The sequence below is a fragment of the Mytilus californianus genome, unplaced genomic scaffold (genome assembly GCF_021869535.1).
Source record: "Mytilus californianus isolate M0D057914Y unplaced genomic scaffold, xbMytCali1.0.p SCAF_1, whole genome shotgun sequence".
Classification (NCBI taxonomy): domain Eukaryota; kingdom Metazoa; phylum Mollusca; class Bivalvia; order Mytilida; family Mytilidae; genus Mytilus; species Mytilus californianus.
Genome location: NW_026262581.1, coordinates 126,283,774 through 126,305,481, shown reverse-complemented (window position 1 = coordinate 126,305,481; position 21,708 = coordinate 126,283,774). Strand labels below are relative to the sequence as shown.

At 33.1% G+C, this 21,708-nt stretch overlaps 1 protein-coding gene across 1 annotated transcript; it reads right to left on the bottom strand.

Moving 5' to 3' along the window:
- Positions 1–213: 213 nt before the first annotated feature.
- On the bottom strand, positions 214–10,479 carry LOC127733352 (annexin A13-like). The gene is made up of 9 exons (XM_052242724.1): positions 10,420–10,479; positions 9,006–9,096; positions 8,139–8,233; positions 7,492–7,605; positions 6,692–6,782; positions 6,252–6,400; positions 5,300–5,480; positions 3,954–4,066; positions 214–487 (listed from the first exon to the last, which is right to left on the bottom strand). Exons 1-9 carry the CDS (start codon positions 10,438–10,440, stop codon positions 362–364), a joined length of 981 nt encoding a protein of 326 aa, XP_052098684.1. The 5' UTR covers positions 10,441–10,479; the 3' UTR covers positions 214–361.
- Positions 10,480–21,708: the final 11,229 nt, after the last annotated feature.

Here is a 21,708-nt window from a genome sequence, read left to right as displayed (position 1 = left end):
ATTACTTTGTCCCTCTTTTGGAGCAGTCCATGTTTGTTTATTTAAATTATATGGCTATAAAGATATATAACAACATGTAGAAGCTGATATAATTTGGCAAATCATTACATTTTGAAAAGACACATTTTTAATATAGACATATTCCAATAGTTTGCTACATCATGATTGAATGAAATTTATATATGTACTAACTCACATATAAACATTTGAAGTCACTAAAAAAAATTCTGTGGTAATAAATTCAAAAAGATGTGTGTATAAATGTCAAAATGTTCTACCAATTAACATGTGTAAAACCTAAAAATAAATGTAAAATGGCAAGTGACTAATGGTTCTAAAATTAGATTAAAATCATATCAAATTAATCTTTTCCAGAAAGTCTTAACAATAATTTCCTATAATCTCCATAAGTGTCCTTCTCTATGGCTAAAGCTAACCCTTTCTTGTAAAGTTCCATATATTTATCAGCAATATCCTTCAGGTCAACCTGGAAGTAGATACATCAGTTGTCATTCATACATACTGGACACTGCTTAACAAGTGACTTAACATCAGTCAATGAATCTTATTTCTTAAATTATTTGCATAGAAGTGTTATCATTTATGAGCAAAAGTTACAGTACTTGGAAATTAAATCACACTAAAGACAATTATTTCTTCTACACAATCAACAGTGGTATGATATCAGTTGGGATGACGATACAATTTAGACTACAATTGTTTACCTAACATGATAGAGCTTCAGTTTTGTTTCTAGATTTTCTACCTTCGTCTATTTCTTGTGAATGGAGATCAAGATAATAAAAAAGCACGTAGGCCAAAATAACATAGTTACATTATAATCACCATTCAAACTAAGTGCTCAAGTTTTCATAATTTTAATTTAAACTCCCAGCTATTAGTATTAAGATCTGCATCCAAACTATCAACAATGTTGATTATATTGAAATGAACCTTACTCAGTTTGCCGTTTTTAAGTCGAGGCAACAAACTGAACAAAATTGCATAGAAGAAAAGTATTTTGACTCAATTATGCTTGTGTTTTGAATTCGAAACTTATGCAATGCTTGATCATGTTGATAGTATTAATTTAGTATAAGTCCAGGATAAATGGTAGGATCACAAGATTGGATATGACAACAGAACAAACTTGTATGTTTCACCAGAGACCTTGATTACATTGTATAATATGTCTGGTTTCACAGAGCTAGTTTTGCTTCCAATCATGATCAAACTTTCGTTCACCAGTAAATGATGGTTTGATGATTAGTATTCAATGTCAATTTTAAGGGTTGCATGCACTCATGTAAGAGATCATGAAAACAATGGAACTTACTATACAGTTATTTCAGTTGTGAAAGACAGATGGTATTGAAGAAAAAAAAATCTTTTAGGCATATAAGAGTAAGATGTGATCATCCGAAATTTATCCAAATTAGTTCAGCACATGATCATGAAGGGATAAACCATCACCATATTGTAAAATGGAGCTCGAGGTTGGCATCTATTTACTCAACTTTGTATGGTATTCAATTGCGTTTGAAGATAAAGCCTTTTCAAATTCAAGGAAACAAATCATGAAATATTGGATGTCACTAACGTACACGACTCGAGGAAAATTCAGTTATAAGCCATAAAATTGAGAATGGAGATGGGGAATGTGTCAAAGAGACAACAACCCGACCATAGAGCAGACAACAGCCGAAGGCCACCAATGGGTCTTCAATGCAACGAGAAACTCCCGCACCCGGAGGCGTCCTTCAGCTTGCCCCCAAACAAACATGTATACCAGTTCAGTGATAATGGACGTCATACTAAACTCCAAATTATACACAAGAAACTAAAATTAAAAATGATACAAGACTAACAAAGGCCAGAGGCTCCTGACTTGGGACAGGCGCAAAAATGCGGCGGGGTTAAACATGTTTTTTGAGATCTCAACCCTCCCCCTATACCTCTAGCCAATGTAGAAAAAACAAACGTACAACCGAGTACGCACAGTAAAACTCAGTTTAAGAGAAGTCCGAGTCCGATGTCAGAATAGGAAACAAAAGAAAATAAACAAAATGACAATAATACATAAATAACAAGACTACTAGCAGTTACTGACATGCCAGCTCCAGACCTCAAGTAAACTGATTGAAAGATTATGTCTTCATCATATGAATATCAGGCACAATCCCTCCTGTTAGGGGTTTAATATATGAGAAGAACATAACCCGTGTCATGCCAACAACTGGTTTTAGAATAAATATGTTTAATTCCGATGCAAAGACCCTCATGATAAGTGAATCAATATTAAAGCCAAAATATGCAATCTTTAATGACCTGACAACAGTATCGTAACTATATCCCTTCTTAATAAGTCTGTTTAAAGGTTTTGTTAGCTTTTGAGGTGAATACTGACATTTTTGTGCTTTGTAAAGAATATTACCATAAAAGATTGGATGTGAAATACCCGAACGTATAAGATGTCTGCATGTTGAGTTATATTTACGAATGATGTCCTTATACCGATGATAAAATTTAGTAAATGTTTTGACTAGTTTATGATATCGAAAACCCTGGTGTAGTAATTTTTCAGTAATACATAAATTTCTTTCGCTAAAATCTAATACGTTGTTACATACACGAGCGAATCGTACAAGTTGAGATATATAAACACCATAAGATGGTGACAAGGGAACGTCACCATCTAAAAATGGATAATTAACGATAGGAAATGAAAAATCATCTCTTTTATCATAAATTTTTGTATTAAGCTTCTCGTTAATGATATAGATATCAAGATCGAGGAAAGTACCTTAAGTAGAGAAAAGTTATACTTAGATAGATTTTGGCCTTTCCATTTTTGAACCCTACAAAAAAATCATTCAATTTAAACCGGATTTACGAAGGAAAAATCGGTTATTGATTTGGGGATGTACGGCGGGCGGGCGGGCGGGCGGACGGACGGACAGACGGACGGACTGGCGACTGCCAAACAGTGTCCGTTTATTTTAAATTTTGATATGTTGTTTCCTGTGACAAAATGAAGGTCAAGATCGATTTTCACGATTTTAGCTTTTATCGTTGTTGAGTTGTAGACCTTTCAATAGCGAAAAGTGATACTTAGAGCGTTGTCCGTGCATTAACTTGATAAAGCTTTGACGAAATCTTTTCAAATTTAGATATGTTGTTTCCCTGTGACTAAATGAAGGTCAAGTTCGATTTTCACGATTTTAGCTTTCTCGTTGTTGAGTTGTAGACCTTTCAGTAGCGAAAAGTGATACTTAGAGCGTTGTCCGTGCAATAACTTGATAACACTTTGACGAAACCTTTTCAAATTTAGATATGTTGTTTCCTGTGACTAAATGAAGGTCATGTTCGTTTATCACGATTTTAGCTTTTGTTGAGTTAGAGACCTTAACGGAGCGAAAAGTCATACTTAGTTTATATAGAGACATATAAAAACATATTTAGTATATATGTCTCTGGTTTATACAACAGAAAATGGGATTTCCAGTTTATATGATTTATTTTTATTTTGAGTTATTTCCCTTTGAACAGAAATGGTGTAATTAATAAGTTATATGGATAGATAGTCTATCAATGATTGTATCTGTTCAATTGATTTTAGTCAGGAGTTCTCAAAAATTTCTTTATAACTATTTTTTTTAAGTCATGTGTGTTTTGAAGGTAGATGTCACAGTTGTTATGTGGTGTTTTGTTTTTGTTGTGTTAAATGTTTAATTTTTACTTGATCCTGTTTGGAGGTCCAGATTGCAAATATCATTTTCATGTAGGAAAATCTAAAAAAAATTTAATCAAGAGTAAAAAAAGAAAGTTTTAATTTGAACAAAGAACTGAACTTTCAAAAGTTGGTACTTAGTGGAGAAGTGAACAAATAAAGCATAACTTTTCCCGAAACACTTTGTTTTATAAATTGAAAATGTCAATAATTTGTTAAATACCTCACAGTGTGCAACTACTAGTTGCATTAGACGTTCATCGTCTGTGCCTGGACCACACATGGTCTCGTGGAAACAACTTGCAAAGTACTCGAGAGGATCCTTTATAAACCTCACTGAAATTTAAAATAAGATATATTATCATTTATTTAAAAAAAAAATGGTCTCTGGTATCACAGAGAATATAGGTGTTGTCGTAATTCACAAAAAAGGGGCGGAAGATTAAAAGGTGGAATCTCGACTCACAAGTCAAACGAAAGACCAACAAAATCGTGGCAAAAAACGAAAAACGACGAAAAGAACTACCAAGTCTACAAAACATTACAGAAAAAGACTGGGCGACATGGACCCCAACACAAATTGGGGTGATACCAGGTGCTCCGGAAGGGTAAGCATATCCAGCTCCATATGTGGCACCCTTCGTGTTGCTCATGGTTAGTACACATTTGGTGTTGAGTCGCAATCGAGAGGAAAAGGGCGAGCGAGAGAATGACCAAGACATTTAGAACATACCCGTGGTCGTCTGTGACATATATTTCATAAAGGTCAATCCAATTACATTCAAATATTTACAATTTAATGTTATGCTCGAGGGCACCTTTAGTCCTAAACAAATGTCTCGAGAGCATTGTCAATGCAGGATCTCTTTACTTGGTGTCTGGTGAAAATATGGATATTGTAAAGAAATTTGCAGAGTCGACGTATATGAATGTTGTTTCGCATGTCTGCTAATATGCATTTATTGTTGAACAATTCATTTGCAAATTCAGACTCATCTCCTCTATGCATAGCTCTTATTTTTGTTAAGGTTTTAAATCTGCTTTTTCAATATTTTTTTCGACTTTTGTTTAGGAAAAGGATGAAGATCTATTTTGGTTCAAATGTGCAACCATTGCATTTGTATTTAGTATCGATTAATCTCATTGAAAGAATTAAAAGAATGAAATATATATTCTTTTGAACACATCTGAATGTGTTTAAATCCATCAAAAATGTTTTATAGCTACATCTACTGGTTTTCTATGATGATATCAGTGGTGGAAGAAGTTTGAAATTGGAGATTCGTCATAATCATGGACAAAATAGTTAAGTTGGTCTCAAATGGATAGGTGTCTCATTGGCAATCTAACATCTTTTTATTTTTACATTATCCATGAAAAGAAAGTGTATAAGGACAACTGTTATCTACAGGCTAAATGATATTACTGTCGACATGTTGAAACGGTGATATAAAATCTTGTTCAAATTAAACATTGAATGTATTAAACACATTCTTTACTAACTTGTACTTAATTTTAATTTTACTGTAAATAGTCCTTTCTGAACGATATATTTAACAAAAAACTAACCAACAGCAAGAAAAGCTTTGCACAAATCTCCACTCATCTCGTCTGCTACTACAGTTTCTATATCTTTCTGTTCATCAGATCTGTAAGCTTCAAAAACAGCCTTCAAATGTGACAAACTTCTTTTTGCTAATATTTTGTTGAACACAGATTCGTCGGTTCCAAACATAAGTTTAGTACCAGCCTGTAATGTAAGTTAAAGACTTGGACTGAGTGATCTGTCTGAATAATGATTCATTCATATGGGTTTTCGGAGTTACATTAAGTTTTCCAAATATAAGATGTCTCAGCTAGGTCACTCTGTTCACTTTCATAAAAAGACGTTACATTGTACTGCAAAACCATCATTATTTTGAGTGTTTTCTGTGCACCATAGTTTCATTTTATATTTTATTGTTTGTTTTACTATTAATATTCTAAGATATATCTGCTTTATATCCTTTTAAGAGGTACTTTTCTTCTTGTCCCTTTTCGGGGGAGGAGGGAGGAGCGCCCTGATATTGTTATGGTGGAATTAGTTAAATGTTCTTTTCTTCTTTTCATGAAGAGACAATTGAGTAAGGAAGATAACAATAAATAAATGTCGTGCGTCCTAAGAGCTTTTCTGGATTGACATTCATCGAGAACGCTCAAACCTAAACATTTGAAAGCCAGGGGTGTACAAACACGTAGAAACGGTGGGAGCTTTATGACCATAAGTATAAAGGATTTTCTATTTTTTCGTTTTTTTCTTCACCTTTCTTTCATTATAAATATTTTGTTATACTTAAATGTGTATGACTTACGAGTATTTTTACTCTTTAAGATTTTTTGTGAAAAGAGCAGCTGTAACTTTTGACTTGAAGTGATTTGGATAGGTATGTCTTGGCTGGCTGTTTGAAAACAAAAGTTCGCAGTACTTTTTTCATGCATCTGTATGAGTTTATTTTGCCCCGAATTGTTTATTACAGAATACCTGTTTTAGTTCCTTAACATCATCTTCTACTTGTTTTTGATCAACAGTTTGGTTCTCGTCCCTGTTTCCCTGCAGTAATGACACCAATATACGTTGGAAATCCCCACTAGTCTCATCTTTAATATCTCCTTCTAGATCCCGGTCATAAACTGGAATAGTAAAAACATTATTGAGATACTTCTGAATATCTAGGAACTAAGAAAAATTCTTAAAATTCAAAAAAAGTTTGAATCAATGTCGTAAGCAACAAGTGCTTTAAGCAGCGTAAGATATGGTATATCTTTTCTGTATTTTTTTATCACTTTGTTGAGAAAAAAAGTTTTAGGTGTTCAATCTTTAGTGTTCGTTGTCCATTGTATGCACGTTATTTAAAGTGAGGATCAAAATCTATGAGAAATCCTTGACAAAAAACACCAACAATAATAAAATGTCTGACTTACCTTTCTTGTAGTCTTCTTTGATGTCTTTAATTTCAGAGTTATTATGTGAACATAGAATTTCGACCAATGTCACCTCCTTTGTACCAATACCCTGCAAAACAAATAACAAGAAGTTTTATACGATGATTATGTCGTGCAAGGAATAATCACTTTTATCAGATATGCAAAAAAATTACATATTCAGAGGGTGATGTCACATATAAAAATAAACTGGTGACACAAAGACATGTCTCGCCTGTATGTAATTTTAATAGTTAAAGATGAAATAATTAAAAGGCAATGGTTTTACATGTTAACTATGCAAAACAAAATAATGAAAGGCACTGACTGAAGGTGTAGATCCATATAATCTCCGTGTAAAAGATATATGCCAATTCTTTTATACATCTATATACCTAATATACAGAAATATCGAATTTCCTTCACTAGAGAGGAACATGTATTTGCATTTATTCAAGTAAACTGTGCCACTAACAAGGCGTGAAACTAATAATAGCTTAAATTTATCATTTTTTATTATTATTTTTTTATTTTCGAGACCGCATTTGGTGCATGCTATGGTTAAACTTACAACTCTATATATTTCTAATCCAGTCAAACGATTCCATAATCTCCTTTTTTGGTCTCCTTTGATCAAATAACCGAAGTGCAGTAAAAAGGGTCTTCATTTCAGGATTTGATCAAGTTCGCCTAATAAATGCACGAAATGTGATTTTATCTTGAAAGGTTATTTACCCAAAGTTGGAACATTTTGTCAATATTGATATGTGTAAATCACAGGTTTGCATGGTATATCTTACCTTCATGGCTTTACGAAGACATTTGGCATCAAATTCACTGGACGGTGTTAATCTATAAATACATAAGCTTTCAAAATGCCCTGAAAGCTCACTTCTCAAATCCTCTTCTAAGTCCTACAATGCAGATATTTTGTATGGAATCAATGCAGAGGCGAACTGAGCAAGTTTCATATAACTGTATAATATAAGATTAGGATGAAAAGGGAGGACTTCGCCATTCATTCGCTTTAACTACCTTATTATCTAAATAGGCATTTTATTATAGCTGATGGGGTGGACAGCTTTTGAGGGAGGTGGGAGGTGGGGGCGGGAGGTGGGAGACAAAAAATAGGTGGGAGAGAAAAAAAGATTCTTAAAGTGGGAGGTGGGAGATAGCGGGCGGGAGGTTGGAGAAGGGTACCCCTGTCCCGACCGCTCATAGCTTCATATATGTGCTCCGAAATAATGCTTTCAAATGAATTAGGAGAAACCAATATATTTAAGAAAAACACAATTTCATTAAAGAAAATATTGAAATTGAAAAATTGATCGTATATGTATGTTTATTTTCAAAACTGTTATCTTTTATTTGAATAACCTTGCAAAGTTTCATAAGCTTTCCTCTTTAACTGTCGTATTGCGCTACATATTTAAAAAAAAATATTTACCCTTCCATATAATGTCTTATAAGTAGACTTAACACTCTGTAATTGTGTGTTGGTATGTGAAGACAAAGCTTCAATTATCACTTTTTCATCTGTACCTATAGCAAGAAAAAAGTATAATGTAAATATGCCTGGGGGAAAGTTTTTGTGTTTTAAGTTGTTTTAATTGTACCAGCATTCGAATTTAACAATATCATTTGCAATGAAAAAAAAAATGTATGAGCGTCATGCGTCCCGTGCCGCTTTTATGGATTCATTTTCATCATGAGCGGTCAAAGCGCACACATTTGAAGGTCAGTGATGTATAAATACGAAGAAAAGTTTACTTTGCATCTGACCAAATCTTCAAAAATAGCCAAATTCATTTAGAGTCAACTTTGACTAAGGGAGTTGGAACCTTGTAGTTTTTTTCATAAGTTCTTAGATGAGGTTATCACATATATTTTCGGTCGCCGAACAACAACGCGAGTAAGATCATCCTCCTGAACAACTGCAAGTTCTGGTAAACATCAATAAATAACGAGAATAACGACTTTATATAAAAATAAGAAGATGTGGTATGATTGCCAATGAAACAACTCTCCACAAGAGACCAAATGACACAGAAATTAACAACTATAGCTCACCGCACGGCCTTCAACAATGAGCAAAACCCATACCGCATATAGTCAACTGTAAAAGGCCCTGAAATTAGAACATTTCAAGAATGAAATGTGAAATAACAAATGAACATTAAAAACAATGTCCATATATTTTGGAAACTTTCGGGTATTAAGGCATTATACAACAGTGAATTACTATGATAGACCTTCGCAATATTTAGAACCCCCTCTTCTATGTACTATGGCATGCCACTCGAGATTCACCTACCCAGTCCTTTCATAGCTTTCCTTAAACGTTCTGATATTTTTTCTTTATCCCCATCCGTGAAATCACTTTCTCCTTTCCCCTTGACTGTGCCCTGAAACAAATTAAAATGTTTCCAGTTTACATTGATAATTTGAACTAAATATACTACACTATTTATATATGTTGAAGTCGTTAAACACGCTTTAAAGTCATATGATCCATCAAATTTAACAAAAAAATTGAATATTTTTTATATAACTGAATATTCCATTATAAAACATAAGGAACCGAATGGCATTCGTGTGATCGACTCGCCGAGTGCAAAGGTTGTAGATTAGATCCACCGTAGAGTCTTCATCCGAAGACACACATTTGCCATTTGCCGGTTCTGCGCCACGCAAACCGTATTTAGGAGTAACAGGAAAAGGCATATTGTCTCGGAGTCCGAATAGTGTGAGTTGTGACAAGTCTTCTTGTGAAATTTCACCTCGTGAACTAGAACGTAAAATCTTCACGCATTTGTCTAGCACAAACAAATGAAGCTCATATTCATATTACATTAACATGTTGGTGATAAGTTACCCACTGAATGTTAAACCTTCCCTTTATTCTATATATATTAGAATCTGTTATTTTGTATGATGCTGTGCTACAATCACTTCATATCCATGTAATGCATGCGACTGAAATTTCATTGTTTGTTGTTGATGTGTTTTGGATTCAACGCTGGTCACATTGCGTAGCTTCTAATCATAACAATGACCAAAAAAAAAAACACGCTATAAATTTCATGCGTCTGAAGCGCTTTTCTGGATTTACCTTCATCAGGAACGCTTAAAGTCGAATATTTGAAAACCAAGAATGTATAAGAACCTAAACAGTTCAAAGTGAAGAGCTATATAAAAAAAAAGGACCTAACAAATAGCCAAATCCATCTAAGGTCAACTTTGCCTGATGTAATTTGAAAACCACAAAATTTAAAAGAAAAGATAGATGACATAGATAGAAAAATGTTTCAGTTTCTGATGTTTTTTTTATATTCAATAGATGTTAGAACTCTAGGAATTCTATTTGTAACACTACAGTAAATAAACTGCTATGGACATTTATAATCCGGGTTTAATGCATGGTTTGTGATTTTAAGGATGTTCATGAACTAGTATTTTGCAGAAACACATCATTTTTATCAATCAAAACAAAAGAGTACTTTATCCGTAAATAAGCAATGGTATAACATAAACATAACGATATTGATCTGAAGCTGTTAACTGTTTACATTGGATACCGTTAATGCAGCAATTCCTTAACATCAGTTTTAAGTTTAATTAAATCATAAATATTTTAGATAATTAAATAGATTTTAATGATAAATGATGACAAGTTAATTAGATAATGAATGGATTAGTTGACGTGTATATGGATTAAGTAATGTTACCTCATGATAATAAGCCGCCATTCTGCTTCACGTGTTATTTACACTGACAACGGATGAAGAATATTGAATGAAACGATGCATACAAAAATGATCAATAAGTCAACCTACCGAAAAATATATATAAAACTTTTAATTTTCAACGACTACATTTTCATAATGTCAGAGTAGCTGGGAATTTAAATTGTATGCACTTAATAATATATAGGTTCTTTTTAATGTTGTACTTTAACTTTTTGACCTTTTTGTTAGGATACACCACCTTTTTAATGTGAAATAAAATTTCTTAACTTATAAATTAGCATTTTTTGAATTGATTGTAAACGAGAAAAACTTCACTAGAATGACTGAAAGAATAGTTTTGTCGAGACGTCATCATGATCTTGTTCTAGGTTCAGAAATTTCAACAGCGGATCATATTTACTTGTTTTACTTGTCAATATTTGGCTTGCAAAACCTTTGGCAGCTGATGAATATATAAAATAAATAATTGTTGGGTGCACCAAGTTAAGGATTGATGATGTTTTCATGTGTGCTAGAATCGTCTTGAAATAAACATTATTTATTTTATGTATTGACATACGGGGTATAAACTTAAAATAACGATAATGTTGATGCTGATGATAAAAGTATTAATAATAAATTTAAACATGTTCACATACAACGAATAAAAACATAAAAAGTTCAAACGGTCAAAATCATGCATGGAAAAGAAAAATAAGAAGTTGGTGTTTCATCAGTGAGGATAAGTCACATCAATATATGGCCAATGATATTAAGAGTTTTTGTCCTCGTTACTATTAAACTGACCAATAGTTCATTAGAACTGACTGGACACATTTGTAAATAAAACCCTTTTGGAAAATCGAAAACACTTGAGTTACTAATAATTTTTTAATCTGCAATTAAGAACATGCTAAAGAAAAAAAATATGTTGCCTTTATAAGAACATCGAACAAGAATTGTGAATTATCTAATCTACATATTGTTATATAACAGCCTTTTCTAGAGAATGTGTACTCATGAATGGCCATGGAGTTTCGTACATTTGTTTTGTTTCATTTTTATCTTAAAAGTATTGCAGATTAGAATAGCACATATGTATACATTTTTGGTTCAACCTACTAAGAAGATAACTAGAGGCTCTAAAGAGCCTGTGTTGTTCACCTTGGTCTATGTGTATATCAAACAAAGGACACTCTCCAACATTGTAGACGAGAATAGACTTCATGACAAAAATCTCTATTTTGTTGATCTTGTATTACTGATCTTTTAGTCTGTTTAGTTTCTCTCTATCTTCTTTAGTTTTTGCTCAAAACACAAAAGAGGGTAAAAAAATCCTCATTTAAGGGCAATCACTCCTATGAAGAGTGACAGTCTACTAACTATATAATATCGCCAAAATTTGACTTTTTGATAGATCTTGCCTTGCTGATCATTTTTGTGATTTAAAGTGTTTATTTATCTATTATAATTTAAATCATATAAGGCATAACGGAAAAAAAATGTTTCTCTCTTAATATCATAGTTTTCATGATAATAGGCAAAAATGAAAAAATGGTAAAATTTGTCATTTATGGGCAATAACTCCTATAAGAATTTGTCTAACAGTTTTGAAGTATATGGTCAATTGGTAGAGCTCATTATTCTGAACATTTTTGCTTCCTTTCAGATTTTCTCCATTTATAACGGTTCAAAAAATAATAGACAAAACTTGCATTTTACCCCTATGTTCTATTTTTAGCCATGTCGGCCATGTTGGTTGGTAAGCGGGGTCATCGGACACATTTTTTAAACAAGATACCCTAATGATGATTGTGTATAAGTTTGGTTAAATTTGTTTCAGTAGTTTTAGAGGAGAAGATTTTTGTAAAAGATTACAAAAATTTACAAAAAATTGTTAAAAAATGACTATAAAGGGCAATAACTCCTTAAGGGGTCAATTGACCATTTTGGTCATGTTGACTTATTTGTAGATCTTACTTTGCTGTACATTATTGCTGTTTACAGTTTATCTCTATCTATAATAATATTGAAGATAATAACCAAAACCTGCAAAATTTTCTTAAAATTACCAATTCATGGGCAGCAACCTAACAATGGGTTGTCTGATTTGTCTGAAAATTTCAGGGCAGATAGATCTTGACCTGATAAACCATTTTACTGCTTGTCAGATTTGCTCTAAATGATTTGGTTTCAGAGATATAAGCCAAAATCTACATTTTACCCCTATGTTCTATTTTTAGCCATGGTGGCCATCTTGGTTGGCGGGCCGGGTCATCGGACACAGTTTTTAAACATAGATACCCCAATGATGATTATGGCCAAGTTTGGTTAAATTTGGTCCAGTAGTTTCAGAGGAGAAGATTTTTGTAAAAGTTAACGACGACGGACGCCAAGTGATGAGAAAAGCTCACTTGGCCTTTAAGGCCAGGTGAGCTAAAAATTAAACAGAATGCCCTTTCTATGTGAAAGACATAGGCATGGAAACCAGAGAAGGAAAGGCGAAATATCTGGTTGACCACAGTATCAATCGACTGAAAAAAGGAATTATTGAGACACTTACGTTCCAAGTCCCTAAGGCAAAGTTGACCTTAGATGAATCTGGCTATTATTTTGAAGTCCCTTTTGACCATATAACTCTTCACGTCTTTCGGTACATATGCATTCTTGGTTTTCAAATATTTGGCTTTGAACGTGACTAATGAATGTAAATTCAGAAAAGAGCTTCGGACGCATGAAATTTAAAACGACTTGATTAATGTTATTTTCATTTGTTTTATAGCATTGGATAGAAATCGCTGCTGGTGCAATTTTGGTCCTCGATGGTATCATCAGCTCAGTAGTTCGTGCTTCGGTTCTGCCATAATTTATAACATACCTTTCTTATATTTTCCGTTTATAAATTCAGAAATTATCGGGGAACTATATAAAAGGTTCCAATTCCCTTAGACAAAGTTGACCTTAGGATGAAATAGTTATTATTTTAGGTTCCTTTTGATCATTTAGCTCTACACTTAATCATTGATTACGGTAAATCCAGAAAATCGCTTCGAACGCATGAAATTTTTAAAGGGTTATTTTCACATTTATAGCACTGGGTAGATACCCCTGCAGATGGACTAAGTCCCAGATGGTATCATCAGCTCAGTAGTCAGTGTTTCAGTAATTACATGGTTTATAATATACATTTCATAAAATTGTCTGTTTATAAATAAAGAAATTATTGAGAAACTAAGGTTTTAATTTCCTCAGGCAAAGTTGACCTTTGATGGATTTAGGTATTATTTTAGGTCCCTTTTGGTCATTTAGCGCTTCACGTATTTCGGAACTTAAACGTTGTTGACTTTTTGGCTTGAAGCGTGCCTGATGGAAGTAAATCCAGAAAAGCGCTTCGAACGCACAAAATTGATAGAGTGTTCTTTTCATTTTTTCAGAACAAAAATTGTTTGTAAACATGCTCCAGTTCTTCGTCACAGACAACGTGCTAGTGACGTCCACTGCGAGTGTAAAAACTGATTGTTTACTTATACGAGCAAGTTTATTTAAAAGTTCAAACTATACAAGTCAAAGTTAATCTTAGTTATGTGATTAATCCGCGTGTAAACAAAACAAAACCTGCAATTTGATATTTTCTATTCATTTATTTAACAATGTATTTAGATATTTGGATTATTTTGAAATTGTGATTGTATAGTTAATCTACTCTCTTTGATTTTTTCTTTGACCTGATTACGCTTCTTTCCTTTCGCGAAAGGATTAATATATACAAATATACTTACTATAGTAAGAACACATGTATGAGGCGCCGTTTTACTATTTATTCCTTATTTTCTGATATCAAAAAATTATTTTCTAATATCAAAAATTCAATTTTTTGATATCAGGAAATCGATTTAAAAATTCAATTTTTCTATATTAGGGAATCGTTTTTTTATATAAAAAAAAAAAGAATATTTACTATAGTAAGAACACATGTATGAGGCGCCGTTTTACTATTTTTTCCTTATTTTCTGATATCAACGCATCTGTGGGGTTCGAACTCACAACCTCAGTGTTGACAGTCTATCGATACAGTAGATGAAATACTTAGACTAGGCCACCGAGGCCCCCACTGGGTATATGTAACACGACGTTAAGTTTCTAAATCAACTACCTCTAGAATTACTTTCAATTTGAATAAAGGGATTAATCACAACTCCAAATCGTACACATATGTTTTTGTTTGTTTTTTACTGTGCATGTACTGATTTTGTGTCACTCGTGGGTGGATGGGGTTTACAGAATAGAAAATAATGGATAGAGTACAGAAAAATGGATCCAAAAATTAAGGAATTGAGAAAAATCGGCAAAAAAAAAAAAAGAATAGAAAACAATGTGGTGCTAAAATATAAAGAATAGCGATTGCGTTTTTTTTAAAGTGCGTCACAGTAACATTTCGGTCTTTTGAAACAGTGAAAAAATCGAAATTGTGACACTTTTTGCAATATTTCACCTTAATGGTCTATAAAGTATATTGTAATTTGTTCAAACTACTTGGTGTAAAGATAAGAACAATAATCTCTAAAACAGCATTTGAATAAAACCTACAAATTTTAAAGATTCTTTATTTCTAAAGATCGAAATTACTGAGTAACCCTTATTTTTCTCTAAAACATCATTTGAATAAACCCTACACATTTTAAAGATTCTTTATTTCTAAAGATCTAAATTACTGAGTAACTCTTATTCAAAATACTTTACATATTTTATCGTTTCGTGTTCAAAGTGATAGATAACTATTGGCAGTTTTCCACTTTCCATATATACCAATCTTTGGATTATCTGGAATTGTCGGTTAATATTGATACTAAAATTTCAAAAGTTGACAAAGGACTCGGAAATAGCGCAAGACATCTCAATATCTCCTTTCTGAAACAAACTTTTCAATAATAAATCTTTAAATTAGTTTAAACAGGAGAAACATTTAAAAGTTCAGAATTACATTGTATATCTTTTCACCAATGTTGATTTGCCAAACAATGGATATGTAGTGTTAGTAATCTTATTAACCCGGTACTTTATATAGAACGTGCAAGGTGCATACAGCTTAAAATTTAACAAGGTAGGATTGTTTTATCTTTTTTGTCACTTTTGTTTTGGAAACTCAACAGTTTCCTGGCGTGTAAGGTCCGTTGAACAAAAAATGAAGAGATATAGAGTAAACGTATTAAAAAAAATCATCCTAAATATACGCAGTACGTCCATATAAAAAAAATCCCAAATATACAGGGTACGTCTACATTTACTCAATACACCCAAAATTTACAGACTTCTATGTCATTTGGGCTTTGGCGGAGGGTTGTCTCATTAGCAATCATATCACATCTTATTTGTATATAGAGTACGTCAACATTTACTCAAGACATCTCAAATAACGGAGTACGTCAGGAGTACGTCAGCATTTACTCAGTCATCATTTACTCAATATTATTAGTTAAACTTCGCTCTCGCCCCATCTGGAATTTACTGACCCCATTACATATCGTATTGGGTCACTAGCACACTGTCCAACGAATTTATCTTACCGACTATCTTAACATGTGGCATTTAGACTAGTGGCCTATCAACATTAAGAACCTACTTCTATTGGTCTATACAAAAACAAATGCCAACAATAACAAGTTGTTAGCTTTAGTGTGCTTCCTGTATCTATTTTTAGTCGTTCATCATCAATTTCTTCATCTGTTCATATTTTTCTTGTTTTTATAAAGGGACGTAACACTGCTACTAACCATATGATAAAATAAAACACGCCCACTAACCCCATATAAATATACAGGGTTTCCACGTGTTTGCTTTTTAACCAATGACATTCCTAGAAATGTATAGGAGGTAAAATTAATTACTAATATACAGAATACATTACCAATATATAGAGTATGTCAACATTTACTTACTACACCCCAAATACAGAATGCGTATGGTCTCTGGTAAAGGGTTGTCTCATATCAATCATACCACATCTATTTATTTTTATATAGAGTACGCCAGCATTTATTGAAGACATCCAAAATATGCAGAATACGTCAGCATTTACTTAGTCCATATTTATTCAATAAATTACTAATATACTGAGTATTTCATCATTTATACAATAAATTACTAATACTGGTATACAGATATAAAAATAAGAAGATGTGGTATGATTGCCAATGAGACAACTCTCCACAAGAGACCCAATGACACAGAAATTAACAACTATAGGCCACCGTACGGCCTCCAACAATGAGCAAAGCCCATACCTCATAGTCAGCTACAAAACGGCCCGAAATGACAAATGTAAAACTATTCAAACGAGAAAACTAACGGCCTGATTTATGTAGAAAATAATGAACGAAAAACAAATATGATAGACAGCAACAAACGACAACCACTGAATTACAGGCTCCTGACACCCCCAGTTTTTTGTGGGGTTCGTGTTGCTTAGTCTTTAGTTTTCTATGTTGTGTCATCTGTAATATTATTTGTCTGTTTGTCTTTTTATTTTTGGCCATGGCGTTGTCAGTTTGTTTTCGATCAATGAGTTTGACTGTCCCTCTGGTATCTATCGTCCCTCTTTTGGGACAGGCACATACAGAATGTCGCGAGGTTAAACATGTTAGAGGGCACCCAACCCTCCCCTAACCTGGGACAGTGGTGTAACAGTACAACATATGAGCAAACTATATAAATCAGTTGAAAAGGGCTCAACTCATCAGATAGATACAAAGCAAAAACAAGTAACAAAAACACAGAGTGGACGTCGCAGGGTACTTATACATCCCCACAACAAAAAGACACTAAGTACAGATATGAGAGTTCTCGCAGTTGCTGACAGCTAGTTCAAAGCCAATAACAACTAATAAGAAAAATCATGCATCTAAGACTAAAATATCAATCAGTACACATCCAACATCCAATGGATTTAGTGTAAAGACGTCATAAACAATCATGGAAAACATAACCTTGTGCAATGTCAAAATACAGGTATCGACGGATTGTAGAGCCATGAATATGCATATGTATATAAAAATAATATTTAGTTTGATTTTAATTTACTGATAACAAAATCAATATTAATACCAATAAAACAATATTCAAAGATCTAGAGTACGTCTACATTTATTCAGTACATTACTAATATACATAGTACTTAATACGTACTCAATACATAACTAACACCGGTATACAGAGTACTTCAACATTTACTCAATACATCTAAAATGTGTATACAGAATACGTCAACATTTAAATACTGCTATCATATACTAACAGTAAATACTGCTATCATATATACTAACAGTAAATACTGCTATCATATATACTAACAGTAAATACTGCTATCATATATACTAACAGTAAATACTCTATCATATACTAACAGTAAATAACTTTTAATTTTACAGTATGAAAACTGTTTTTAATTTACATGAATTCCATATTTTTCGAAATGGTGCTAAGCGGGCTAATATGAATGCCACTCGGCAAGTTCCGGAACACAAAGTTCCCCAACTAATCAAAAAATTAAGGTCTGTAAAAAATGTTTAAATATATTTTTTGTCACTCAAAACTATCAGTATGAAATCCCTAGAAAATATAAGGACGTCTGATTATTCTATACTGAATATATCTTAAATGTGATTAAATATTTCCAACTGCCTATATTGTTGACCTGCAATACAACATGCGTAGTTGCTATTGATATTTTTTAATTAACTAATTAAAACATTGTATATACAATGTTTTTTTTTTCTTCGTGGAATATATGATAAAAAGATTATAACATGACATTTTTCATAACAGATGTAATATCAGCCGTCGGTCAATACCGTTTCCAAACCCTAACTTCACTTTTCCTCAACAAAATATTGTGAAACTTATATACATAATGCTTATTACCACCAAACACAGATCAAGTTCGAATTTGGGTGGCGTCACCTCACCGTTCTCGAGTTATTCTATTACTGTTTGTGATTGAACAATGAGAGAACACTGCACACTTTAATCCCCGAGCTATCTCTAATAGAAACATACATGCAGAAACAAATGTAATTAATATTTCAAGGAAAACAAAACGTCGATAGCTTTGAATTACAACATTGACTGTTATTTAAAAAAAGGAGATGTAGTATGATTGCCAATGAGACAACTATCCACCAAAGTTCAAATGAAGTGGATGTAAGCAATTATAGGCAACCACACGGCCTTCAACAATGAGAAAAACCAATACCGTATAGTCGGCTATAAAAGGCCCAACATGAAAAATATGAAACAATTCAACTGAGAAAACTAATGGCCTAATTTATAACAAAACAATTTACGAAAAACTATTATGACAGACATGAACCAACGACAACCACTGTGCTACAGGCTCCTGACTTGGGAAGGGCAAACAAAGAACGTGGTGGGGTTAAACATGCATATTTACAAGCTGGGGCATCTGTGTTCCATTAACACATTTTCTTCTATTTGTTAAAAAGTTTCGTTTTTCTTTAGGTGTTGCGTAAAGTAAGAATCGATCTTTGTTGTGCCTATAGTATGTTGTATTTAAGTTCATTGGTACCTATCCGATCAACCAAGTCGCTATTATTTTAAGATAAAAGAAATACTAATTATGAATTTTGAATTTTACGGGAAATATAGGGGCCACAGTTGGTAATTATAGGAATGTTAACTGTTTTGAAACAAAACAACTCCTGCAAAGTATTATGCATAATGTTTAATCTCCATCTAAAATGTAGTTTGACATGGTGGAGATGTGAAATTAATATGTAACATTTGATACAAATAATGACTCCTTTATGATATTAATATGGAACGTTTGATACAAATAATGACTCCTTTATGATATCAATATGGAACGTTTGATACAAATAATGACTCCTTTATGATATTAACATAGAACTTTTCATAAAAATAATATCTGAAATTTATACTGAGGAATATTTTTGTTATTGTTATATAAATTTGTTTAATTTAGATTGGCAAAAGGACTTATTTAACATTGTTGGGTCTACAACAATAACGACTCTACCATTGCTGGGTCTACCATTGCTGGGCCTACAACAATAACGACTCTACCATTGTTGGGTCTACAACAATAACGACTCTACCATTGCTGGGTCTACAACAATAACGACTATACCATTGTTGGGTCTACCATTGCTGGGCCTACAACAATAACGACTCTACCATTGTTGGGTCTACCATTGCTGGGCCTACAACAATAACGACTCTACCATTGTTGGGTCTACAACAATAACGACTCTACCATTGCTGGGTCTGCAACAATAACGACTCTACCATTGTTGGGTCTACAACAATAACGACTCTACCATTGCTGGGTCTACAACAATAACGACTCTACCATTGCTGGGTCTGCAACAATAACGACTCTACCATTGCTGGGTCTACAACAATAACGACTCTACCATTGTTGGGTCTACAACAATAACGACTCTACCATTGCTGGGTCTACAACAATAACGACTCTATCATTGTTGGGTCTGCAACAATAACGACTCTACCATTGCTGGGTCTGCAACAAAAACGACTCTGCCATTGTTGGGTCTGCAACAATAACGACTCTACCATTGCTGGGTCTACAACAATAACGACTCTACCATTGTTGGGTCTACAACAATAACGACTCTACCATTGCTGGGTCTGCAACAATAACTTGAAGACTCTACCATTGCTGGGTCTACAACAATACCGACTCTACCATTACTGGGTCTACAACAATAACGACTCTACCATTACTGGGTCTACAACAATAACGACTCTACCATTACTGGGTCTACAACAATAACGACTCTACCATTGCTGGGTCTACAACAATAACGACTCTACCATTGCTGGGTCTACAACAATAACGACTCTACCATTGCTGGGTCTACAACAATAACGATTCTACCATTGTTGAGTCTACAACAATAACGACTCTACCATTGCTGGGTCTACAACAATAACGATTCTACCATTGCTGTAGTTGTAAATTATAACATCAATAGTTTTTTTTTTTATCGAATTCTGGTGGTATTGGACATAATTATTGAAATTAAAGTACTATAAAACGGTTTCCAAGCATTCAAAATAGTGAATACTATTAAGATCCATTATTGTCTGTGTACTTGTTTCGTGTCAGACCGACTTGGATACTAAGTGGTGTTTCCTGTTTGATAAAGTCCACAGAACCTATTGATGAAGTCACGCAATCAACAGTTTAATTACTGTGATCCGATAATGTCACTAATGTTACACAGTTTTCAGTATCCTTGTGTCATATTTGTATAAACATTAACATTCAATATTCAGCTTTTGAAGTGTGTAAAATACTGCTTTTTAAACAATATAAAACAAATAAACAAATATTTAATGGAGTTTGTTTGATTAAATCCTTCATTCCAATTTAATTGCATTAAGTTAAGACTATATCGATTGCGAATTTATTTTAGAAGAACAATAACTGTTCCATTAAAACTCTTAAAATATGAGGGTATTGAAGGGATATGGTGATCATATCAAGTCTTCCAGTTTGTAGTATAAAGATGGCCTTATCGGCAGCCAAGAATTAAGTTGCGCTAAATCTGACATTACTAGCATGTATATGGTTTTTTTTTTACAGCTACAATTACACTTTCACATACGTTCTGTAGATTTCATAGAGAAAAATACATACAGATTATATCCTTATCGAGTGCTATACGATATTGCTCCATTGGATACAGTTAAATTTTCAAATTCAAAACACGAGGCTTGTCGAGCGCCGGTTTAAATATTCAAGATTAAACAGTATAGAGAGTAGAGAATGTCATATTTCACGAATTCCGGTGTCGGAATCTATATGAACATCCTCCTAATGATTTTTAGACGATATGAAGGTAAAATTTATGATCTGCAAAAAAGAGTGTATGTGACGTCATCGTGCATGGTTTCCATTTTTAAATGACGTCGTAATTGCAAATTCAGAAGAAAGCAAGAAAATTTTGTCCATTGAAGAACTGAGATCAATCGAACCACAAGTTGAATATAAAAAAAATACCAACAAGTCTGGAAAAGCAGGTAAATCGGCTAAGCATAAGCAGAAAGTTTAAGGGGTACCCAGCACTTTGACTAAAATAGATTTGGTACGTAGAGAAAAATACATACAGATTATATCCTTATCGAGTGCTATACGATATTGCTCCATTGGATACAGTTAAATTTTCAAATTCAAAACACGAGGCTTGTCGAGCGCCGGTTTAAATATTCAAGATTAAACAGTATAGA